Source organism: Protopterus annectens, chromosome 14.part0 (genome assembly GCF_019279795.1).
Source record: "Protopterus annectens isolate FY-2018-M chromosome 14.part0, PAN1.0, whole genome shotgun sequence".
Lineage (NCBI taxonomy): Eukaryota > Metazoa > Chordata > Ceratodontiformes > Protopteridae > Protopterus > Protopterus annectens.
In genome coordinates this window covers 348,892,869-348,919,114 of record NC_056748.1, presented here as the reverse complement: position 1 = coordinate 348,919,114, position 26,246 = coordinate 348,892,869, and the positions used below count along the sequence as shown (strand labels likewise).

The following is a 26,246-nucleotide window of genomic DNA, read 5'->3' as shown; positions in this document are numbered from 1 at the left end:
TGTACTATGTTCTTCGTGTTTCACTGTTGCAGTCATTACATTTGGGTAGAATCCCAAAGCTATGGTTGGGAGGATGGAATTATACAGCATTAGGAGCAGCTATAGGGCCCTGCTGCAGGATAGCAGTGGCAAAGCCTGCTCTGGATTTAAAAAAGAGAGGTAAACAGTAATGTTTGGTGAATGTATGAACTGAGCTCCAAGTAGCAGCTTCTAGAATGTCTCTGGTAGGAACCCCTCTAAGAAAAGCTGCAGAAGTAGATGCAGCCGTGGTGGAATGGGATCCGATCCCCTTGGGGACAGGTTTACCATGGTGCATGTAGCAGAAACAAATACAATGGCTTATCCATTTTGAAATAGTCTGCTTTGAAATAGCCTTTCCCTCTGCCCCTGCAGCAAATGCCACCAGTAGTTGCTCAGATTTTATTAGAGATTTTGTCCTATTTGAATAGAATCTTAGTTGTCTGTGTACATCCAGTGAATGCAGAATCCGCTACCCCTTGTTCTGTGGATTTTGGAAAAAAGTTAGCAGATGAATGGTCTAATTAAGAGCTACACTGGATCCCACCTTAGTTATAAAGGATGGATTTGTCCTGAGGGCCACCCTGTCCAGATAAAAGATAATGAAAGGCTCCACAGTCATGAGAGTCTGTAGTTCTGAAATTCTTCTAGAGGAAGTTGACTGCTAAAAGAAAAGCTGTCTTCCAAGAGAAAAATTTTATGTCTGCAGTAGCAGCTGGTTCAAAAGGAGGTACGGTGAGTTTTTCCAGCACAAAATTGAGGTTCCCATGCAGGAGTTGGTGCTCTCCTGGGAGGTCTCAAATTTTTGGCCCCTCTGAGGTACTGCTTTGGCAGGGGATGAGAAAAGAGAGGAGGCTCTGTGCTGTATTGAGCCGAAATGGCAGAGGCATGGATTTTTATAGACGAAACAGATAGGCCCTTGTGAAGAATCTCAGTTAAATATTGCAGAATCTGAGGAATATTGGGCATTGCTGTGTTTATTCCTTGTGCTTGGTTCCAGGCACAGAATCTTTTCCATTTATCAGCATAAGATTTTCTAGTACTAGGCCTTCTAGCCTCCAAAATGACATCCATCACAGGTTTACTGAGAGATGTGACTGGTGAAATTAATTGATTAGCCATGCTGCAAGATTCAGAGTTTGGAGCTGAGTGTGCAGAATTTGACAGTTCTGCTGAGACAGTAGGTAAGGTGTCTGAGGCAGGTACCACGGAGGAAGGTGTGACATATTGCGTAGAAGCGGGTACCAGTGTTGGCGAAACCGGTCTGGAGCAATCAGAATCATTTTCGGTTTTTCCTGTCTGACTTTTAGTAAAACCTTGGAGAGCAGAGGCAGACGGGGAAAAGCAGCTGAAGGATAGAGCATCCAACTTTCCAAGCTTTTTTTGTGATGAGTTCTTGTGCAGAATTTGTCCAACTGACAATTTTGGAGAGAGGCAAAAAGATGCATGTCTGGGCTCCCCCCATCTTTGTATCAACATGCTGAAGATTTTTGGATCCAGTTTCCATTTGTGTGGGTCCATAAGACTTCTGCTTAGTTTGTCTGCCAGAGTATTTTGCTTTCCTGGCGGGAATTGAGCTTGTAGATATATTTGGTAAGTCAAGGCTGTGTTCCACAAAGCCATGGCTAGTCTGCAAAGGGGGCAGGAGTGGGTACGCCCCTGCTTGTTTATGTACCACATAACTGTGGTGTTGTCCATCTTTATCAGTAGTTGTCCTGGATGAAGAAAGCCCTTGAAGGCTGTCAGAGCATTCTGTACAGCTAGCATTTCTTTCTGGTTGATATGCAGGTGCATTTGATTTGGACTCCATTCGCCCTGAATGCATTTCCCTGCCAGATGGGCCCCCCAAGCATAATCTGATGCGTCGGTAGTCAGGGTTTGGGTGGCAGGGGGTGGAATGAATGACAGTCCCTTGTTTTGGTGACAAGGCCTCTGCCCGCCATAGGAACTCCTGTTGCAGGCAAGGAATGATAGGGATCATTGTTTCCAGGCTGTGACAATGTTGACTCCATAAGCTTTTTAGGTACCATTGAAGTTTCCTCATATGCAGTCTTGCATAGTAGAATGTAGGATGCCATGAAGCCCAGAGCTTGCAGAATTGGTCTTGCAGAAGACTGGGTTTTGTTGCCATCAGTTTGAAGTAAGTAGTCAGTTGCCTTTGTTTGTCTGGTGTGAGGTAAGCCATCTGGGCAGTGGTATTCAAGCTTGCACCCAGGAATATCATCTTTTGAGAGGGTACCAGTTGTGATTTCTTTTCATTTATTGTGTATCCTAGGCATGTTAGAAGCCTTTTCACAAACGCCAGGTGTTGAAGAAGAGTGTCCTTGTTCTCTGCTTGAATGAGACAGTCGTTCAAGTAAGGATATATTTGTAGATTTCTTTGCAAAATGCAATTACTGGTGCCAGGCACTTTGTAAAGACCCTGGGCGCAGTAGATAAGCCAAAGGGCAGTGCAGAGAATTGGTAATGCATTAAGCCAGCCTTGAATCTGAAGTATCTTCTGCACGACTGTCTTATTGGGACATGCAGGTATGCGTCTTTTAGGTCTAACGTCACCAGCCAAGCATTCTTGCCCAGCATGGGCAGAAGCTGCTGCAAAGTCAGCATTTTGAATTTTGGAAAGTCCAGGTATGTGCTCAAAATCGATAAATCCAGCATTGGCCACCAAGCCTTGTCCTTTCTGGGTACCAAGAACAGTCTTGAGTAAAAACCTTGTCCTTTTTCCTGTTCTGATACTGTGTGAATGGCCCCCATATCCATGAGGGACGTAACCTGTTTCTGTGCCTCTGCCCATTGATTTTTTGGCAGATCTGGCCAACCATTTGCCATTGGCAGTGTGTGGAAATAGAATCCTTATCCCTGTGATAAGATGTTTAGTACCCACTTGTCCTGGGTTAATAACTGCCAATTTTGAGCAAAAAGTGCTAATTTTCCCCCTATGGGTGCTGCCAAAAGATAAGTGCTTTGTGTAGGCAGAGGGAAGTCACTGAGATTGCTTTCTGTATGTTTGCGCTTTATCGCCTCCAGATTTGGAGGTGGATGCGCCCCACTGCTTTGACCTGTATGCGTCTTGCGCCTGGTATCTGGAACCCTTAGGGCGTCTGGATTTGCCCCTTTGAGCTCTGTCTGACACGGGAAAGGACCAATTTTTTTGTAGGCCAGTGTCTACTGAATCTTGGTAGCTGTACTTGTAGTCTTTAACAGTTTGCATAGACTTAGCTTTGCCTTCCATTTTCTTTAAAACCTCTTCTGCCTTAATACCAAACAGAGAATCATGCTGTAAAGGTGCATCTTGCAATTTAGCTTTAACATGATCAGGCAAATTTTTTTGCTTTAACCAGGCATGCCTACTAATCACAGATCCAGTAACTGCGGCCCTGCAGGAGGCCTCTAAAGAATCAAAACCACTTTGCAAAGTATGCTTTCCAACTTGTTCAGCTGCATGCAATAATTCCTGCAATTCTTTATTTTCTGCACATTTTGAAATCAACATCATTTTCTATTTCAGCAATCCCATAACATGTAGTTAGCACTTAAGCATATGAAATTGACAGTTTAAGGCCCTGATTGCCAAAGGTTGCAGATGTATAAACCTTTTTTCCCCATCTGCCCAGTGCCCTTGAATCTTTGTCAGAGGGGGTAGGATTTTTTGCTGTTGAGGCCTTAACTCCCTTGGGACCCTGTGAAATAGTTTCAGGATCAGCAGCAGGGTTTCTAAATAAAAATTTATGTGAGTCAGTGACCCTGTAATATCTGTCAGGCTTACTGGGAGCCGGAGGTAAGGAGTCAGGGGTCAAGCTTGACTCCGAAAACACATCATCCACAATGTCTAAAACATGGGGAATGGCTAAAGGCTTGTGCTGAGGGAGAAGGAAATCCCTAAGCCTCTTTTTTGATTCAGAGAAGTCTTGATTCTCCCAGTGAAAATGCTCCCTCAAGGTATGCAAGGTTTCTCCAAATGAATAATCCTCAGGAAGAGATGCAGATGGAATAGACTCCTCAGCATCAGAATCCTCATAGGGAGGTAAAGATCATTCCTGATCAGAAGAGGAATCAGAAGAAATAGAAACCTGATCTGAAGATTCATAATCAGTGTCCTGCCTAGGCCTCTTATCTGGAGGGGGATGGGTACCCCTGATCAAGGTAATAAGGTCTTTAGCCATTTTGATCACCTGATTTTTAGGCATAGAGGCCTGTGCATGCGGCTCATGCAGCATATTTTTAGTTTTAGAAGTTGCTTTTGTCTTTGGTTTTGCAGCTGTCATCTGATGTACAAATGTTGAGGTCTGAATACACCCTCAGAAGCCGGTGCCTGCTTAGCGGCACCGGACCCATCCGAGGGAGATACATCAGTCGGTCCAATACCTTGAGTATCTTGCGGCATGCCGGACTCCACATGGGTGTCGGTAGAGGCCTGCGATTTGAAGGTAGCGGGTATCAGGGGCTACGAAGGAGCCTGAGTACCAGCGAACCAGCGACTGGCTTAGGAAAAGCTTCATCGGTTTCGGATATTGACTGCCTTTCTCTGTCCTTTTCTTTGCATTTTTTATGTACTCCGGTAGTCGGAATGCTATCAGACTACATTTCTCGGTAGTTAAATCTGTTTCCAAAATACTTTGATGCAAAAATATACAGAAGCTTAATAGTGCGTTGGTTAAATCTAGCACAAAACCAACAGCCAGGCATGTTGTGATCAGGGCCTAGGCAAGGAATACAGTATAAATGGAAATCCTTATGAGGTATTTGCTTCCCACAAGTAATACAATTATTAACTTTTTCTGACATCAGTAAAAAGCAAGAAAAAAGTTTCCCCAACGGGGTACTTAGCTTTAGTGAAGATTTTGGTTCTGAAACTCAAACTCAAATATTTCAGTAGTCGGCCGACTGGCACTTGCGAAATGCTTCTGCTTCGGGCACCACGGCAAGAAAGACTGAAGAAAATGGCGTTGGCTGCATGTTTTATACCCCTGACGACCTGACGTCATGGAAGAGAAGACAGCAACCGACGCAGGGCCCAAGACTTTGGAATTCAGGCCGACTGAGGGCAACCTACCAGCAGATTACCCAAATGTAATTACTGCAACAGTGAAACACGAAGAACATCTGGGTTAGTCTGACTGGGTGAAAGCCCTTTTTCAGTGGAGGCCCAGGGAGAAGAACTGAACGAGTAGTTACAAACATTATAGTAGTAAATTTAGTGACACATTACAATATACAAAACAAACAGTGCAGTAGAAAATATGATACATTACGATATAAAAAGCATTAACATATAAATGAGCTAGAAGCACATCACAATATTCATTTACATATACAATTTTTCCAACAGAAACAAGCAGTAAGACCACAGGAACTGTGGGTCAACTGTGGGCATGAGGAATACCCTTACAAGAATAGGGAGGGTAGGTATGAGGTTTATTTAAGTTGAGATCAAGTTTTAGTACGTTGAAAGTTTCATTAGAAGAGAGGGATTAATAAAAATGCTGAAGTGATGCCACAGAGTAGCCATGAGAGGAAGGTCATGGGGGATTGGTGAGGGTGAAGGTGAGAGTTGTAGGTGGAGGGTAAATGCTGTGACAGGTCCAAGTACTGTATAGAAAGTTTTTGGTAGCAGTCTTGAATTTTTGTGGGTGCTTGATATTCCCGATATCTACAGGAAGTTTGTTTCCAAACTGGGCAGGGGAGTAGCTCAATGGGTTTTGCTCTATTTTGCATTTGGGATTCTAGATTTTGAGGAGGTTTTGTTCAGAGCTTCGAAAAGCCTTAGTAGGGGTATAGAGAGACAAGAGAAGTAAGACCAGGACTAAAGGAGGGCTGGTGTAGTACAGCATGAATGATTTGAAGGTGAGAAAGAAGCAGTTGATTGGGGAAATTCTAGTCAGTTTAAACTTTTAATGGCAAGACAGTGGTAAGAAAGATCTGCAGCGAATCGTGCAATTTTGTTGTATGTGGATTCTAATTTTGACAGGAGAGTGGGTTGAAAGTTAGTGAGGACTTGTGAGCCACAAAATAGGCTTGGAAGGAGGTAAGAGTGGGAAAGGAAAGGGAGATTTTTGATTTGGTGGAGAAATTTTTTTGTTTCTGTACAGAAGTCCATGTTTATGGTGGGTTTTCTTAATGTCATTGGAGACATGGTAGATCAAATATGAGTTTGTCATCTATGATGACCCCCAGAAGCTTTGTGAAAGGCTCAACAGAGATGGGTGTAAGAGACAGTGAAGGACTTTAAATGCTTCATGGATTTGGGAGTGAAAAGCAGTTTAGTTTTTTTTTGGATTTAGAATTAGCTGATTCTTGGTGAGGCGGATTTCTATACAGAAGGATTGTTGTGTCAGAGTGTTTAGGTCTCAGAGGGAGTTGGCTATGGTAATGACAGTGGAGTCATCTGAGTATTGCATGAGAGAAGAGCGGGGGCAAGATGCAAACAGTTTGTTGGTAAAAATATTTTTAGAACATCAAAGGAGATAGGTAGTGAACATGGAGTAGCATGGAGGAAACCACTGTAAAGTGGAACACAAGTAAAGCACTATGACAAATGTTAAAGTAAGGTATTGCCCCTTGCTGTAATGTAACAAGGGGAATGAGTTTATCATGATTTAATGTTTACTGTGTAAATATATTTTGAGTCAAAGTACAGTGATGTGATTAGTGGTACTCAATGGACTATTAACTCAAAAGTTAGAGACTGGAATACTTTGTGTGGGAGCACGCAAGCTGTAAATCAGGAAAAACAAATGTGACTTCAGCGGCAAAAACAATGTTTGTTTGTTAAACAACTGAACAGTCTCATTTAAAGTTGTAAATGAATATACTTACTCTTATGCTAATTATGTGTTGTAGGTTTACTCTTCCATAGCCTGGAGATTTGACTGTTAAGAGAATGCATTGTAACTGTGATGCTGCCGATGAAATAACACATGTAAACTGTTGACAAGTGGATTTTAAGTGTGTAGCAAATAATTGGCAATGCACTAAATGTGTGTGCTATTATGCAAGTATTTGTGTATGTGGACAAGGCAGATGAGTATGTGCGTGTAGGCAGGCGATTATGTGTGCGGGAAAGTGCATGCGTGTGTGAGAGTGAGCATGTGGGCAAGAATGTGTGTGTGTGGTGTTTGTGGTGGGGGTGACTGTGTATGTGTGTGTTTGTATGTATGTGCGCGCATCTGGGGGCAAGCGTGTGTGTGTGCGCGCATCTGGGGGCAAGCGTGTGTGTACGCCCGCTTCTGGGGGCAAGCGTGTGCGCGCCCGCTTCTGGTGGCAAGCGTGTGCGCCCGCATCTGGGGGCAAGCGTGTGTGCGTGTGCATCTGGGGCAAGCATGTGCGTGCGCATCTGGGGCAAGCGTGCATTCATGTACATTGGGGCAGGCAAGCGTGTGCAGGCATCTGGGGCAAGCGCACGTGTGTGTGGGCAAGTGAGCGTGTGTAGGAGTAGGGAGTGGGGGCGGGCGAGTGTGCATGTGTAGGGGGTGGGGGTGGGGGTGGGCTAGAGTGTGAGTGTGGGCAGGTGAACGTGTGTGTGGGGGTGTATGTGTGTGGGTGAGAATGTGGGCAAACAGGAGTGTGATGGAGTGAATGTGTGCGTTAGGGGACCAAAATGTATGCGTTCATACATGCATGGTATATATAGTGCAGTAGAGAACTGATGAGAAAGGGAGGAGTGACATCTGCTTGCTGCCCTACTAGTACGACAGTTGTCAGTGCTGTAGGCCTACTGCAGTCAGAGGGGAGACTGATCGGGCATTGTCAGTGGTTTCTGTCCCCATAGGTATTGCAGCATCGCTTTGTGGCGAGGTGGGCAAAGCACCAGGCTTCACTGGTACATGGTGTGTGTGCGAGCGCGTGTGTGTGCGCATGAGCATGTCTGCATGCTTGTATGATGTATACGGTGTAAGAAACTGTGGAGCAAAGCTGGACTGACACCTTCTTGCGGCCCTGCAGTCAGGGGAGCTGCGTTAGTGCTACAGACTTGCTGTAATTATCTGGTGGGGGGGTATCATGAGCTGCCAGTCTAACTCTGACCCCCCCCACCCCACATTGTCATTCTAGGAGTAGTTGGCGGAGGTGTTGGTAAAGCAACACATTTCAGTGGTACATTTTGTGCGTGTTCATGCATGCATGCAGGGCTTATAAGGTGTAAAGGAAAACAGGTGAGGAAAAATGGAATGACACCTCCTTGTTGCCCTGTTCTGGAGAGTTGTGACAGTGTAGTGGGCTTGCTGCAGTTGCTGGGGAGGAGAGTTCTGAGTTGGCAAGTCATTACCTTGGTCCCCTTTGTTATTGTAGTAGTGTTTTGTGGAAAAATGCGTAAACCAAAACGCTTCAATGGTACACTGTATGTGTGTGTGTGTGTGTGTGTGTTCATGTTTACATGCATGGGTTTATACTGTGTAATTGAGAACAGGTAAGGAAAGATAGAATGACACTTGCCAGTTGCCCTTTTAGGGACAGAGTGTTGTGTCTGTGTGGTTGGCTTTCTGTGATAGGTGGGGGTAAATGAGCCAACATCACTGATGGCTTGTGTCCCTCATAGACAGTGCAGTACTGCTTTTTTGGAGAGGTAGGGAAAGCTTCAGTCTTCACCAGTTAACAGTGCGTGTGTGCATTTGTGTACATACATGTTGCCACGAGTGTACAGAACAATTCCATTTTATTTACTTAACATTTGTTAACCGGGAAAGTCTGACGCAGAACAAAGCCAATTTTCAGCAGAGGCCTGAGGAGAAATGCTACAGACACACGTCTGACAACAGTGAATGTGGGGGTGGGGTAATAGCGTAAAGGGCAATGGTTTTGCATCTGTGGATTGAAATGGCTAAGTAGATGAAGAACATGTTCGTATACTGGGTTTGCAGTCATGGATAGGGTAAACAGCAAATGATTTGGACACAATAACCATGCAACACTTTTTCAGAGAACTAACCACTGTGTCATGGTCATGTAACATTCTGGATTTGTGTGTGTGTGTGTGTGTGTGTGTGTGTGTGTATGCGCACGTGAGAGAGAGATTCTGCTAGTCAAAGTGTAACGGACAGCAAAATCTGCAGCTGTGAACTGACAAGGGATGACAAGGTGATGGGTAGTAGGTGTTTTAAAGCTGGGTTTGGAGACAAGAGTGACACAAACAGATCTGCCCACATTAACCACATCATTGCTTTGTAAAATCTAGCCATTGCATCCTGGTTATCCATTCCTGCCCGTGTGTGTGGTATAAAAGATTTATGGAGCAAATCTGTACTGACACATTCTTGCTGGCCTGCTGAGGATGACAACTGTGTAAGTGCAACAGACTGGCTCCAGTAAATAGAGATGGAAGTCCTGAGCCGATATCATTCAATTATTTTTGTTTGCCAAAGCCTTTACTGCAGTAAATTGCAGAACAGTGGTAAAAGCCTCAAAGTTGACTGGTATGTTGTGTGGATGTGGGTGTCATTGGGTGGCTGTGTGTTTGTGAGGAGTGGAGGTGTTCTTTTCTAAGTGTGGTGTGAAAGTTGTGCATCATTAAATGGAGAGATTAAGAGTAAAATTATGCTCATTGTGGTCCATAGTGATTTCATTACTGCTTGATTGAGAAATATATATACTGCCCTGTGTCTGTCAAGTACACTGAGTACCCTGTTTGGAGAATATCACTGCTACACAGCAGCTAGAATGGTTTCAATACATGTGCGTCACGGAGTATATACCTGCCTGTCTGATTTGTGGTTGTTGCAATGGAGAACAGATGAGCAGAAGTGATGGACAGATTATCAGCATACCTCACGAGTGTCCCTAACATTGGCTTACACTTTCACTCTCTGACATACTACTATCCATGCTTTTTGAAAAAGGTGCTGGATTCTCAGGAGCAAATAATGATATTCATTTAAATTAAACTTTTTTCCAGAAAATAAATGCTAATTTTTTTAGCCTTACTTTGTGAGCTTAACTAAGTACTGCTGTTTTGAAAAGTATCTGATTTGTAAGCTTTCTCCATGAGTCTGCTGCTGAGAGGATGAGAGGTAAGATGCAAGTATAGAGCTAAGCTAAAACTAGATAAAGCAATACTAACAGAAAGTACTGGGGTCACATCAGAGGCTTGGGAGGTCATTGTTGAGAAGAAAATGGGAACTGTTTCATTGTTATGTAAAGCTTGGTATTAAATAAAATATTTTAGGTTATGCTACAATCAAATTACTAGGCAAACAAACAAGTGAGCAGCCAGAATGCAATTCAAATTGAATGTTTTAGGTTACACATTTTAAGAAATGGATACACTGACCTAAACTTGGTGTGTGTTTTTTTAAAGAAATAATTCCTGTTAAAAGTGCTACTGATATATATATATATATATATATATATATGGTTTACCTTTATAATCTCGAATCACACTTGTGCGAGTATTTACACATTCGCATTGAAAAAACAAAACTGGAAACGGCGACAGTCGTTAATGTTTGAAAAGCATCAGATCGAACAGTCGTTTTGCTGAGTTTCGAACATAAATGTCGACAACAAAATTAGATAAAGAGCAATGCAGGGGGGCAAGCTCCCCGCACCCCCCTACTTTATTATTCTAACTCCGAGATCACACTACAGCGGGGAAAGGAACCATTTCCAACTCCCCACTATAGTGCAATCTGCCCCAGAATGTTGAATGTGCAATGAGCAAATCTCACACACAGACATAAAATGAGGGAACACTTTTAGTGGCACACCAGGCTGTGACTGGTTTGATGTCTGCTGTCATGCAAAGTTGACTGACTAGTTGAATCTAGCCAAGCTGGAAATATGAGATTCTGGATCACTGAAGGAGGAGAGATGGGAGGAGTAACTTGGCCAGGAACTAAAACTTAGAAAGCTGCTCTTTATAAAAAGTCTATCTCAGTAATTTGTTGACACTTTTGCAAGATTCTTTCACAGAATGTGCAGCACATCAGTAGGAAAAACATTTGTAAAACTCAGTGCAGACCAGTCTATAACAAATGATCTGCAGACTCTCAAACTAGGCAGTTTTCTTTCAGGTGTTCATTCTAAGTGAATGGAAGCCCAGTCTGACAATAAATGGTAGGGCTAACTGTTATCAGAATCTGTGCTGTCACAGTGAACTATGGCATAGATTTAGCTTCCCAAAGGAAAAAAAGTCTCATCAGGATGTCTGCCCCCTTGAGGGCAGACAGGGATTAAAATAAAAAATAAAATTAAGGAGTTCTTATTTTGCTGCAGGTAACATTGAGAGGTGCAGTAAATCAGGACAAGATAAAAAAAAATATGCTTTTTCATCATTTACCTGTAGTGGTCCTTTAAGGATCCAGTGACAATCAGGAAATCTGTTGCAGCTTCAGGCACAGTGTGAGATTCCATCTGGAGGGTGGGAGTTACAAAATGCATACTCAGGCTCCTTTTGGATGGCACAACTTGCATGTCTAAACTCCACTTCATTAACAGACTACGATGCTTTCCAAGCCCAGAGGCAAGAGTACAAAACTGAGATGCATCCTAATATATCACAGGTACAATGTGTACAGCACTTCTACAGATTTTCACCTCAGTACCAGACATGCTCTGTATACTACGTGTATATAAACATCAAACCTTCATTAACTGCTACCCCGTATCAGACGTGTACAATGAAACCAGCTTTATAAATCCCACACAGCTTGGTCCATGACAGTGGGATATAGCCCTGACTGCAACCCAGGTGATCAGAGTTTGATTGACACCCCTGGCACTGGAGCAGCCAGGCAGGGAGATGCAAGAGTGAAAGGTTATGGCCTGCATGTCTTCCCCCAGGGATGAGGGGGGTGTGTAGTGCATGCGTTCAGACACACAGGGTAAAGTGATCTCATATGTGGCTGCTTAGAGGCAATGCCTCCTTGTGGAAGTGAGGGACACCCCACTGCACGTCCCTTCCTCAACACCTCTAAATGCACTTGCGTGGAAGCCACTGAGAAAAACTATGAACCATCAGCGATGGCTGCCCAGATGTTGACCTCTTGCAGTCATTTCATCACCTAGTAGGGAACAAATGGGTGAATTGACAGAAGAGGTATAATGGTGGCCAGGTAACAGGCAAAAAACTGTCAGAAAACTATACAAATCCCACATAAAAAATAATTTTAATAAACAGGCATAAGCATCTGGCAATTGTCTCTAGACCCTGGGTAGTAATCATCAGGTTCTCATACCCACATTTGACTCGTTTTTTAAATAAGTGCAAATGTCCAGATTACCCCTCCATGCATCATTTGATTGGCTGACCTGGTAATATCTGGGAGGTGCTAGCATGCTTCTGCACAAAAACATGTTTTCTTTAATTTAAAAATAATGTGTAAAGACCAATACTTTTCATGAGCTCACAGGATGCAGTTTCTGCTGAACATCTGTGGTGAGTGGGACTTTACGATGTGTCAGAAATATCTGGCATCTTCAGGGAATGAGAGAGGAAAAGATAAGATGCACATCACCCGACAACTCTGAAAAATCTGTAAAGACTATTAGCAGAATTAAAAAAAAAAAAAAAAAAAAAAAAAAAAAAACACTAATTCACTACTTAGAAACTAAATAACGAGAGCTTGACTTACAAAGCCATGTCTGACCCAGCTCTGTTAGAAATACTACATCTAAAGAAATCCCAATCCCTCTGCACCACACGCTCCAGAGACCTCAACCTCATTACCACAATCAACAGAACATACTGGAGGGACAGGTTCATAACCCAGAGACTGCCCATGCTATGGAATAGACATCCCATACATGTCAAGCAGAGCACCTCACTGGTCCTCCAAGAGAAATCTTGATGAGTGGATGGGAAATAGAAAATTCACCCTGGGGATCACTCCAGTGGCTCTATTAGATAGAGGCACTAGGAACTAAGGTCGGGTGGCACGATGCCAGGGTAATCCCTATGGGCTAGGCTTGTAAAGGCTCCAGGGCCATTAGCCTAGTACACACCTGTGAACCTAAAATGGGTAAGCTGAAATGTAAGATGAATACTGATTACTAATCCTTCTTTTCTAGCCTAAAAAATCAAGTCATTAAGTCATACTCCTCTACAACTGCATGGAAGGAAGAGCTAAGAAGCTGGATGTGACTGCAGCATTTCTTGATAATGTATTTTCATATAAAATCATTGTTTTATGTGAACATATAATGTGAATATGATTAGAACAGCCCCTACTCACAATCTTTAAACTTCCTCAAATTCTCCTCTTCCTGTAAGATTCCATCTGGTGGATAATTTTCATTTATATACTTTGCTACAGCACAGTAGTCAATAACTGTTGCATCAATTTATACTGGTTGTAACATTCCTTAGCTGTTAAGCTGAATACAGAAGATGTTCACCTCCCCCATAATGGAGCAAAGTGTATTTCATCAAGAGAATTACAATGCTGTCAACTGTGATATGCAGTGTATCTGCAAGCACAAAGACACACACACACACACACCACTATTAAATACCATTTACTAACCGTGCAAGAACAAGCATTCGGTGGAGATCTTCTGCCGTTATGCTCTGAGGGTCGGTCTTGCGCATGTCTACAAAATCTTCTTCCACTGCCTAGGATTAGAAGAACAAAGATGCGTGTCAGGTACCTCTTTTGGATGGAAATACTATCTTTTCTGTGCATACTTATTGCAACATGTTAACTAGCAAATTGGGTTTTCAGTCATACATGCAGTCCATTTAGAATTCCATTTTACCAGATAAGCTATGTGCATCGAATGAACTACACTACTGGTTTATGGGGAATAAAATTATCAAAATTTTTGAAACAGGTTGTCTATGTGCAGGCAAAAAATGAGAACATTAAAGTAATGAAATCTGACAAAGTCTTTCTCACAGATGAGTGGTGTCCTTTGAATATTAATGTGAAGCAAGAAAATGAAAATTAGGGAAATATTTCAGACCTGAGGTGGGGAGCGAGTAGGAAAGAAGTGGCTTTGAGATTCTACTCCTTATGACAAAAGAGCCTAAGCAAGTGATGCGACTGGATGTTAAACAGGTTAACAGCTGGGAAGTGATCAAAGTTGAACTATGGGAACATGACAGAGTTGGTTGGAGGTGATGAGGTGAAAAACATACAAGAAATTATAGTAGTGTCACTAAACTTACATAATACAGGGAATAAACAGATCACTGCTGCAGTAGCAGAAAATATTTAGGTCATACCCTGCTCAGAATATGATCACTGTGTGGGTTTGTGGCTCAGAAAGAGCTACAAGGCAGTTTGGGCACCAAATACGTCAGAAAATTGTCAAAAGAGGGAGGCTAAATTTGAGAAAAGAAAGAAGCAAAAGTAAAACAACGCGATATACACAAGGTTATACATATCTGCACCCTGGCAATCCATATAGGGACAGCTAGTAATTTTTATAACTTCTTGCACAACTGTACTAAGTTCAACAATAGAGTACTGCTGTAGTCGTCTAAGCCATTTGGCTAGATTACCACAGTTTAGGAATGCATAGAGAGGAGGAAAGAATTCAATGTACAGAGAACCAAAACGCTCCCTCTAGAATACTTCCAAGTCCATCCATTTCCTTAAAGCCAGGGAAGTCAAAGCCCTGATAAAGTGAGCCATAACTGCTTAGAAATAACTTGCTATGGTGAAAAAGCAGAAAATAGCTGCTTGAGACACCAATTTAGAAATGGTCTCCTTTGACTCTGGTTGTCTTTTTTTTAAGTTCGTAGCAGACATACAGTTAAATCAGCCTTCCTGAAGCAGTAACAGAGATGCTTGTGGACATCTACAGAATGTAGGATACTCTCATTTTTAGGTTCTGGAAAAAATGCAGAAAGATTAATTCAAGGCAAAGTATAGTTGTGTAAAATCTTACCATATCTTTAGATGCTTTGTCTTCTATATGCTGCTGTATCCATAACACAAGGGAGTTGGGTCTTTGGTGGACTCGCGTACATTCGGCCATTATACAAAAGACAGATGCTCCTGCAAGGCTGTGCGACGTCCCACGTCTCTCCGTGTACGCCAAACATAAACAGAGTACAAAACAGATGTCACCACGCACCTACCTCAGAACGGAATGCCATCGGAATCAGCGACTACAGAGTTGGCACTCAAAGAGTCAGGCAAGTGTCAAGGGGAAGACAGGGTGGGAAATTATACAGCAGCATAGAGAAGAGAAGGACATCTAAAGTTATGGTAATATTTTACGCAACTATACTATGCCCTTTTCATACACTGCTGTATCCATAACAAAAGGGAGAGTGCAAAAGCTCCTGTTATTAAAGTTAGGGTGGAGGAACAAAAGCATTTTCCACAAAGCCATGAAGGGTGGCTCTGGCAAAACCTGCTCTGGCTCTAGAAATGATGTCCAACTTGTAGTGTTTGGGGAAGGTATGGACAGAGGACCATGTAGCCGCCTCTAAAATGGCAGCTGTATCTAAACCCTTGAAAAAGGCCCCAGAAGAGGACACTGCTCTAGTGGAGTGTGCCTCTACTGGGAAAAGAAGCTGTCATGGGATGAGTAGCAAAAAAAGATGGTTTTGGAGATCAAAAAGGATATGGTTTGCTTGGAAACCGGGTATCCCATGGCTCTTGGGTGGTAGGAGACTGAGTCTATCCGATTTACAGATGGATTTGGTCTTAGCCAAATAGCATTGGAGTTGTCTGTGTACATCTAAGAAATGTCGGATCCTTTCAGCCAGGTTTGGGGTGAAGGGAAGGTAGGAAGGTTGTTGGCCTGATTCAAGGACAGCTCATTGACCACTTTGGACATGAAGGCTGGGTTAATATGTAAACACAACATCTACATTAATGGTAAGTGTACACAACTGTACTATGTTCTTCATGTTTCACTGTTGCAGTCATTACATTTGGGCAGATTCCCAAAGCTAAGGAAGGGAGGAGGAATTTAGAGAGCATTAGGACCAGCTATTAAGCCCTGCAAGACTGTAGTGGCAAAACCAGCTCTGGATTTAGAAAAAAATAGGCATGTGGTAATGCTTGGTGAAGGTATGTACAGAGCTCCAGGTAGCGGCTTCTAGGATGTCCCTGGGTAGGGACTCCTCTGAGGAGGGCTGTAGAGGTAAATGCAGCCCAGGTGGAATGTGATCTTATCCCCTGTGGGGTAGTTTTTCCATGGTGCTTATAGCAGTAATGAATGCAATGGGCTATCCATTTAGAAATGGTTTGCTTTGAAATGGCCTTCCCATCTGCCCCTGCAGCAAAGCCAACTAGCAGCTGTTAAGATTTTTTGAGACGCTTGGTCCTGTCCAAATAAAATCTAAGTTGTCTGTGCATGTCCAAAGAGTGCAGTATTCATTCACCTTTGTTTTGTAGGTTCAGGAAAAAAAGTAGGCAAATGAATGGACTGATTTAGGGCCACAATAGACACCACCTAGGGCATAAAGGAAGGGTTGGTCATGAGGGAAACCCTGTCTGCATGGAAGATAATGAAGGGCTCCACTGCCATGAGGGCCTGTAACTCAGACACTCTTCTTGCTGAAGTGATGGCTAGAAGGAAGGCGGCTTTCCAAGAAAGGAATTTCAACTCTGCAATTTGCAGCTGGTTCAAATGGAGTGAGAGTGAGATTTTCCAATACAAAGTTAAGGTCCCAGGCTGCAGTAGGGGCTCACCTGGGGGGGGGGGGTCTTAAATTTTTGGCCCCTCTGAGGAATTGCTTCAGCAGGGGGGAGAGAAGAGGGGTAGTTCAATATTATAATGTGCTGAAATGGCAGAGGCATGGACTTCAATTGACGAGAAGTATAGGCCCATGTGGAGCATTTCTGTTAAGTACTGAAGAATATGAGGTAGGCTGGGCACTGTTGTGCCCATCCCCTGAGTTTGGCTCCAGGAACAGTATCTTTTCCACTTTTCAGCATAAGATTTTCTAGTGCTAGGCCTCCTTGCTTCCAGAATAACATCTAACACCTACTTACTGAGGGATGCTATTGGAGAGCTCAAGGGATTAGGCGGGCTGCCAGGTTCAGGGTTTGAAGATGAGGATGCAGAATCTGGCCTGCCTGCTGGGACAGCAGGGAAGGTGTCTGAGGTAGGTGCCATGGCTCCAGCAGTATCATACTGTGCAAGAGGGGGTACCAATATTGACATGGCCAGTCTGGTGCAATCAGTATTGTCCTTGGTTTGTCCTCTTTGATCTTTAGCAGAACCTTCGAGAGCAGAGGCAGAGGGGGGAAGGCATAAACTGAGAGGCTTTCCCAGGTAAAGGACAGGGCATCCACTTTCCAAGCTTGACTGTGGGGAGTCCTTGTGCAGAATTTGTCCAATTGGTAGTTTTGGAGGGAGGCAAACATGTCTATTTCTGGAGTCCCCCATTTGTTCTTCAAGAGGGCGAATATTTTTGATCCAGTTTCCATTTGTGTGGGTCCATGAGATTTCTGCTTAGGTCGCCTGCCAGTGAACTTAGCTTGCCTGGCGGGAATTGAGCTTGTAGGTGCACTTGGTAGCTCAATGCTGTGTTCCACAGAGCCATAGCCAGTCTGCAGAGAGGGTACGAGTGGGTTCTCCCCCTGCTTATGTACCACATAACTGTGGTGTTGTCTGTCTTTACCAATAATTGTCCTGGAAGGATGTGGTCCTTGAAGGCTGTCAGGGAATTCTGTACAGCTAACATTTCTTTTTGGTTGATATGCAGATGCATCTGACTCTGGTTCCATTTGCCCTGAATGCACTGCCCTGCCAAGTGAGCACACCATGCATAGCCTGATGCATCTGTTAGAGTTTGGGCGGCAGGGGGTAGATTGAAAGGGAGCCCCTTGTTGAGGTGGCAGGCCTCTGTCCACCAAAGGAACTCTGTCTTTATACAAGGAATGATAGGAATCATTGTTTCCAGGTTCTGTGAATGCTGGCACCATAGGCTTTTTAGATACCATTGCAGTTTCCTCATATGCAGTTTTGCATATGGAATTAGTAGAATGCAAGAGGCCATGAACAACAGGGCTTGCAGAATTTTCCTTGCAGATAGCTGGGTCTTTGTGGCCAGTAGTTTGAAGGAGGCTGTCAAATAAACTTGTTTCTCTGGCGTGAGGAAAGCCATCTGGGAAGTTGTGTTCAATGCAATCTGTTGGCAGGGTACTAGGTGAGATTTCTTTTCGTTTATGGTGTACCCCAGCAAGGTTAGAAGTTTCTTTACCAATGCCAGATGTTTTAATAGCAAGTCCTGGCTTTCTGCCTGAATTAGACAATCATCCAGGTATGGGTATATTTGAATATTTATTAACAAAATCTCTTTGTCAGACCACGAGTTAAGCAGTAACACACTAATCACCAAGAACGCTAAAATTTAATGAGAAGCTTTCGGGCTGTCCATCCTTCATCAGCACATAAAATCAATGAAATTTCCAAGCTTTTAAATAGAGGTTCATTTAAAATCACATGATCTAGCCAGCCTACCAATATTCTTTTTTTTTAAAACAATCAGATAATTGCATCAATTTCCATTACATACATTCAAAGAGTTAAATATACATATACAATATACATATATATGTGTGTGTATATATATATATATATATATATATATATATATATATATATATATACATACATATATATACATATACAACTGTAACCATACATAGGGAGCAGCTGTTGAAGTGTTAGCATTTTGAATTTTGGGATTACCAAAAAGGTGTTTAGAATGGTTTACCTTTACATGTGCGTATTGCACACGGGCGACAGTCAAATGTTCGAAAGACAGTTTTCAAGTTCTGAAAACTTCGAACGGAAGACTGTTCGAATGTGCAATGAGCGAATGCACAGCGAGAGTCGCTCATTGCACATTCGACATTTAGGGTCAGAGCGCACTATAGTGGGGAGTTGGAAATGGTTCCATTCCCCGCTGTAGTGCGATCTCTGAGTTAGAACAAAATAGGGGGGGGGGTTCAGGGGGGCTTGCCTCCCTGCATTACACGGCATATACTTTTGTTGTCGATATTCATGTTTGAAAAACAGCGAATCGGCTGTTCAATTTGCTGCTTTTCGAACATTAGAAACTGTCGCTTTTTCCAGTTTCGTTTTTACGATGCGAGGATATGACCACTCACACAAGTGTGATTCGAGGTTTTAAAGGTAAATTGTTTAGAACAGAGAGGTCCAGGTAGGACGCCAAGAGCTGTCCTTTCTGGGTACCAGGAAAAGTCTTGAGTAAAAACCTTATCCCCTTTCTTCTGCTGGGACAGGTTGAATAGCCCTGATACTTAGAAGAGAGAGAACCTGCTGTTGAGCCTCTGCCCACTGATTTGGGGGTAGATCTGGCCAACCGTTTGGTGTTGGTAAGGTGTGGAAGTGGAATCTAAATCCTTGGAAGACTACATTTAAAACCCATTTGTCCCGGGTAATGAGTTCCCAGTTTTTTGCATGCAGGGCAAGCTTTCCTCCTAACGGAGCAGGCAGCTGAGCAGGGCTTGGAAGGGTTAAGGTTAAGTCATTGTGACATTTTTCCATAGGGGGCAGTCTTACTACTTCCATCTTTGGAAGTGGGAGCCCCCACTGCTTAGGCCTGTGTGTAGCCTGACACTGTAATCTAGGTGATCTGCTGTTCCTGGGTTTGGACTGAGAAGGCCTGGAAGAGACTGGAAAGGACCAATTCTTAGAAGGCCAATGCCTACTAAATCTGGGAGGCTGTACTTGCAGGAAATCTTTAACAGTTTGCATAGATTTAGCTTTTTCCTCCATCTTTTTAAGGACTACTTCTGCTTTGTTGCCAAACAGGCGGTCTTTGTTTAAGGGAGCATCCAGTAATTTAGCTTTAACATGATCTGGCAAGTTTTGCTCCTTAAGCCAAGCAAGCCTTCAAAGTACAGACCCAGTGACAGCAGCCCTGCAAGATGCTTCTTGTTGTGTCTTTCGGCTTTTCCCGGTTAGGGGTCGCCACAGCGGAACTCCGGTCCGCTAATTATTGGTAGTTAATTTTTACGTGCCGAGTTACCAGCCCTGATGCACAACCTTCAACGAAGGTACGCCCATTCACACACGTCTCCACACAGAAGACGCTCTAGCTGAGAAACGAACCGGACAGTGTCTTACTGTGAGGCGACAACGCTACCGCAGCACCACCACCACGGGTCCCTGCAAGATGCTTCTAAAGAATCAAAATCACATTGCAAAGTATGTTTACCAACTTGTTCAACAGAATGCATTAAATCTTGAAATTCTTTATGTTCAGCACAGTCAGGAATCATCATTTTCTGTTTAAGTAGTCCCAAAATATGCTGCTGATACTTTAACCAATTTAAGGCCCTAATGGCCAACGTAGCAGAAGTGTATACCTTCTTACCCCATTTGTCCAAGGCCCTGGAATCTCTATCAGAGGGGGTAGGGTTTTTGGCAGCAGTAGACTTAATGCACTTTGGTCCTTGGGAAATGGTCTCTGGATCCATAGTAGGATTCTTGAAGAGGAACTTGACAGTCAGGTACTCTGTAATGCCGGTCAGGTTTTCTGGAAGCTGGAGGTAAAGTGTTTGGGGCCAGGCTAGATTCCACAAAGGCATCATCTACAGTGTCCAGAACAGGAGGGATAGCTAAAGGCCTGGGTTGAGGGAGGAGTAAGAATTCCCTAAGCCTCTTTTTGGAGTCAGAGTAATCCTAGCTTTCCCAGCGGAAATGATCCCCAAGAGTGTGCAAGGTTTCACCAAAAGAAAAATCTTCTGGAGGGGAAGCAGAGGGAATGGAATCCTCTGTATCAGAATCCTCATAGGTAGATAAGGGCAAATCCTGGTAATCAGAAGAGACAGAAATTTCAGAATCCTGTTCAGAACAATCAGAAGGAAAATCAGTTTTAGGACTCAGAGGGAGAAGGATGGCTTCCCCTAATTACAGTAATAAGGTCTTCAGCCATTCTAAGCATTTGTTTTTTAGGCATATGGGTCTGACCATACGGTTTGGACGTCGGTTTTCCAGGCATGGGTCAAGTTTTAGGCCTTGATGAAGAAGATGGCGTCGGTCTAAAATGCAAATTTGTAGGCCTGAATACATCCTAAGAAGCCGGTGCCTGCACAGTGGCTCTGGACCCATCCAAGGTAGAAACATCCGCAGGTTCCATAGTCGAAGCATCTCGCAGCATACCAGACTCTGAATGGGTCTCAGTAGAGGCCTGCGAATCTGAAGTAGTGGGCATCAGGGGCTGCGAAAGCGCCTCGGTGAGTACCGGCGAACTGGCAACTAGCTTAACGGAAGCGTTGTCGGCAGTTTTGGACCTATGGAGTTTGTCTATGTCTTTATCCTTAGGTTTTTTAGGAATATCGGTAGTCGGATGGCTTATCAAAGCCATTTTTGGATAGTTAAACTGAGTACCAAAATAATTAGCTGCGAAAATAGACAGATGACGAATAGTTCGGGGGTGAATAAGGCACAAAACCGACAGTGAGGGATGTCGTGGTCTGGGCCTACGCAAGGAATGCAGTACGAATGAAAATCTTTATGAGGTATTTGCTTTCCACAGGTAAGACAATTGTTAACTTTTACTGACATCAGTTAAGAGCAAGAAAAAGGATCCCCAACGGGTTACTTAGCTTTTTTCGAAGACCTAGATTCTGAAACTCAAAAATGAAAATTTCAGGAGTCGGCTGACCGGCACTTGTGAACTGCTTCTGCTTTGGGCACTGCACAGCAAGAAAGACTGATATAATGGTATCGGCTGCATGTTTTATACCCCTGACGACCCGACGTCATAGAAGAAGAGACAGCATCTGACACAGGAATCCAAGACTTTGATATTCAGGCCGGCTGAGGGCTACCTGCAGGCAGATAACCCAAATGTAATGACTGCAACAGGGAAACACAAAGAACATCTAGAACTGGGTTTAGCAACATGGGACAGTCACTGGGGACTGATGTTCTTGAGGACTTTCGGAGATACTTTCAGGAACAGGCAATGAAATGTTCTCAGGAACAGGTACATTGGACAAATGACTCCAATCAGTCTACGTCACAAGCAAAATGTTGCAACACTGGCTTGGACACCAGTAGTATGTTTCTGATTCTGCCTGAATTCCATGCCTTGCGACTCAATGTATGAACTCGGTTCTTCACACAAATTTCACAAGTCCTATTCAGTCAAATACTTTTGCTGTCTGCATCCTCACTCTCTCTCCCTTCTTTTAACAGATTCAGAAGTTTGCTGGTTTTATCATAGTACGACGTTTGGGACAAATGCTTATTTAGGAGTTGAGATTTTACTGTTTTGTTGCTTTTAGCACTTAGAACCACCAAATTCTTACTAATTGGCAGAGTGGTTCTGGTTTGTCTCAACATTAACCTCTGGGCAGGTGAACCAAGAAGACTTCACGAGGTATGTTTCAGAGATTAAGCATATTTAGAAAAACATCAGTACTGTCATGTTTAGAATTTTCCAGCAGCTGTTTTGCACTTTGAACTGCACGTTCCGCCAAGCCGTTTGACTGTGGATATTCAGGACTAGTTGTAACATGAACAAAATCCCATGTTTCAGCAAATATGTTGAACTGCTGACTTGTAAACTGCACCATTGTTAGAAACGACTTTGTGCGGACTACCATGGACAGAAAAATGTCTCTTCAACTTAGTAATGGCAGTTAGTCCAACAGAAAACAGAGTCAACGCATGGCTAAACATACATTTAGTAATGGAAACGACAATAAAAGCAGTTAAAAAAAGAAGTTATGTTCTTACCATAACGTTCCATGTTAGTTGTCTTCTTCTCGACTTCTTCTTGCTGGATGGGTTCGGAGCCGACCTCGGCTCCGACTCGGCCACTCTAAAAGCTCGAGAGTTGGTTCCACCGGCTCGAGGCTCCCCTTATATCCCACAATGCTAGGCGTGAGTTACCTCAGATCTCGTTTGTAAGCTAGGCCCAGCCTATAATAGTAATAGAATAATTAGTAACAAAGTCCACCTCTATAAATAAGGGAGAAGAGAAGGGTGACCTACATCCTGATCCAGGAAATATGCAGCAGAGCATATACCTAAAGTACAGAGGTGGTAGAAAGAGAGGTCACAATCACAACTCCTCTAGGTCTGTCCAGGCCAGGGGGCAGGAGGGTGGGACGCAAGAAGGCGAGAAGAAGACAACTAACATGGAACGTTATGGTAAGAACATAACTTCTTTATGTTAAGTTGTCTATCTCGCCTTCATTCTTGCTGGATGGGACCGCCCCTAGCACCTTGTCCCGGTGGCCTAACGGAACAGACTCCTGAGAACAGTGGAACCAAAGTTAGCTCTATGCCTAGAAGCTAAATCCAACTTATAATGAGAAATGAAAGTGTGAGGAGTAGCCCAAGTAGCCGCTGCACAAATGGTGTCAATAGGCAGTCTGTCTTGGAAGGCTAAAGAAGTAGCCAAAGCTCTGGTGGAATGGGCCTTAGGTTTATTAGGCAGCTTTTGGTGTCTAATTTCATATACAAGGGAAATCAAAGATGTTAGCCATCTGGATAATGATACCTTAGAAACTGAAAGTCCCTTTCTGCCTTCCGCATAGGAGACAAACAGTTGGTCAGATTTTCTGAATTGTTTTGTTCTATCCAAATAGTACCTCAATTGACGATGAACATCCAGGCAGTGTAATTTTTGTTCAGACCTATTGGAATATTCTGGAAAAAAGACAGGGAGGTCAATGGTTTGATTTAGATTTGACGTCGAGACTACCTTAGGCAAAAAGGACGGGTTCGCTCAGAAGGATACCCTGTCCTTATGAAACAATAGATAAGGAGGTCGACAGCTGAGTGCTTGAAGCTCTGAAACTCTTCTAGCTGAAGTAATGGCTACCAGAAAGAGAGTCTTCCATGATAGCAATTTTAAAGAACAGGAGACTGCAGGTTCGAAAGGGGGAAGAATCAAAGAAGCAAGAACTAAATTTAGGTCCCAAGGAGAAGGAGGATTTCTTATAGGAGGTCTGAGAAGAAAAACTCCTTTCAAAAAGGCTTTGCAAAGCTTGTGGGACATCAAGGCAGATTCAGAAATACCAACATGAAAGTTAGAAATAGCTGCCAATTGAACTTTAAGAGTAGAGGGAGATGAACCTGCATGGAAGAGTTCAGCTAGAAAATCAAGGACTATTTGGATGGAAGCAGTGAAAGGATCTATGTCCCTTCCTTGAGCCCAATATGTGAAGCGTTTCCACTTACTCAAATAAATCTTCTGAGTGGAAGATTTATGGGAAGCTATCAAAATATCTCGAACTGAGTGAGATAATTGAGGAAGCCTGGCTAAGGTTGGAACTGGAGAAACCAAGCAGTGAGGTTCAGAGAGGGGAGGGAGCGATGTAACTGACCCGACTGATGGATCAAAAGATCTGGAACTAGGTCCAGATGCCACGGTCGCTCCAATAGAAATTGATGTAGAAAGGGGAACCACACCTGTCGAGGCCAGTAAGGAGCAATGAGGATCAATGAGGCCTTCTGAGCGATAGCTTTCTGTATCACTTGAGAGATTAGTGGGAAGGGAGGAAATGCATACAGAAGTCCCCGGGGCCAAACTTGGACTAGAGCATCTCTGCTGGGTTGGCCTGGTAAAGGGAATAGAGTGAAATATTCTCTGCACTTGCTGTTTTGGGGAGTAGCAAAAAGATCGCAGCAAGGCTGACCCCACTTGAGGAAAATTTCTCTCACAACAGAGTCTTTCAGAGACCACTCGTGAGGCATGAGGATAGCTCTGCTCAACTTGTCCGCAATTTGATTGGACTTCCCGGGGATGTGCGTTGCTATCAGAAATCGCTGAGAAGAAATCGTCCATTGCCACAATCTGAGTGCTTCTCGACACAGGGGGTATGACCTGGTTCCGCCTTGTTTGTTGATGTACCACACTACAGACATATTGTCTGTCTCGATTGCAATCGTTCCCAAGGGAAGAGAGTCTTGAAGGGCTTGCAACGCTAAAAGCACTGCTCTCATCTCCAGAACATTTATGTGCAAGTGGCATTCGCTTGGTTGGCATGTGGCCTGGACCGTGCTGTCCTGATAATGCCCCCACCCGATCAGGAGGCATCCGCTGTCAGAGTAGCAACCGGAGGGTGGAACAAAGGGTCTTCCCAACAAGAGCTGAGGGGAAGACATCCACCACATGAGATGATTTCTGCACGCCTGCGTGATCATAATGGTGTGGGACATTGGAAGTTGCTGGTATGACCATTGTGTAAAGAGCATCCATTGAAGGATCCGCACGTGGAATCTGGCTAATGGAAGCAGAGGTATGGCCGCCATAATTCCCAACACCTTCAGAACTAACCTGGCTTTGATTCTGTTGTTGTTGAAAAGGAGTGAGACCAGTTTGTGAATGTCTGTTATTCTCTGATGTGTTAGTCTCAGACATGTCTACTGTGTCTAGATTTGCGCCTATGAAAGTAATAGTACGACAAGGCGACAAAACAGACTTTTCGCAATTTATTGAAATGCCTAACTTTTGACAAATGCGAAAAGTGTAATCCCTGGCCATCACAAGGAGATGCTTGGTGGGAGCTGTGAGGAGCCAGTCGTCCAAATATGGAAACACCTGGAATCCTTGTCGTCTCAGGTGAGAAGCTACCACTGCCATGCATTTGGTGAACACCCGGGGGGCAGTGGTGAGACCAAAGGGCAGGGCCCTGAACTGAAAATGACTGGTTCCCAGCCTGAAGCGGAGGAATCTTCTGGAGCCGCCTGTTCATTTTATGTGATACTACGCACCCTGAAGGTCTATAGAGCGCATCCAGTTTCCTTTTCCCAATAGGGGAAGGATGGATTGCAGCGTGACCATCCGAAATCTTGTTTTCTTGACTGATCTGTTCAAGATACTGAGATCCAAAATTGCCTCCAGTCCCCTGTTTTCTTTGGAACTAAAAAGAACCTTGAGTAGATTCCGGATCCTTGCTGGTCTGCTGGAACTGGCTGAATTGCTCTTTTGCAAGCAGTTTTGAAATTTCCAAAACCGCTAGATCCCTTTGAGCGGTGGAACATCTGGAAGGGATTTTTTGATTGGTTTGGAATGCGAAGAAAGGGGATAGAATAGCCTTCGGAAATGATGGACTGTACCCATTTGTCTTGAGTCAGGGATAGCCAGGCTTCTGGGTACAGTGACAATCTTCCCCCGACTGCCTCCGAAGGTGGGCAGTCGGGCAACACCTCAGGGATGCTGAAAGGGCTTATCAGAGAAGGCTTCCCGATTGCCCTGGTTCTGCGGAGTCCCCCTGCCTCGAGGGCTTACGCCTACCATTGTTATCCCCGCTCTGCCTCTGGCGGGAAACGACTTTGCGCCAGGCGAAGTCCCTTGAGATTGTTTACGGAACCACATTTTTCCACTTTTCTGGCCT

General features: G+C 43.8%; 1 protein-coding gene across 1 annotated transcript in view; it reads right to left on the bottom strand.

Moving 5' to 3' along the window:
- The window catches only part of LOC122788982 (minichromosome maintenance complex binding protein), a 1,363,580-nt gene that overhangs the window by 102,642 nt on the left and 1,234,692 nt on the right, over positions 1 to 26,246 (bottom strand). Inside the window, exon 18 of the mRNA XM_044056074.1 lies at positions 13,473 to 13,561. Within this exon, the coding sequence (XP_043912009.1) occupies positions 13,473 to 13,561 (89 nt within the window). The remainder of the gene's footprint in view (positions 1 to 13,472; positions 13,562 to 26,246) is intronic.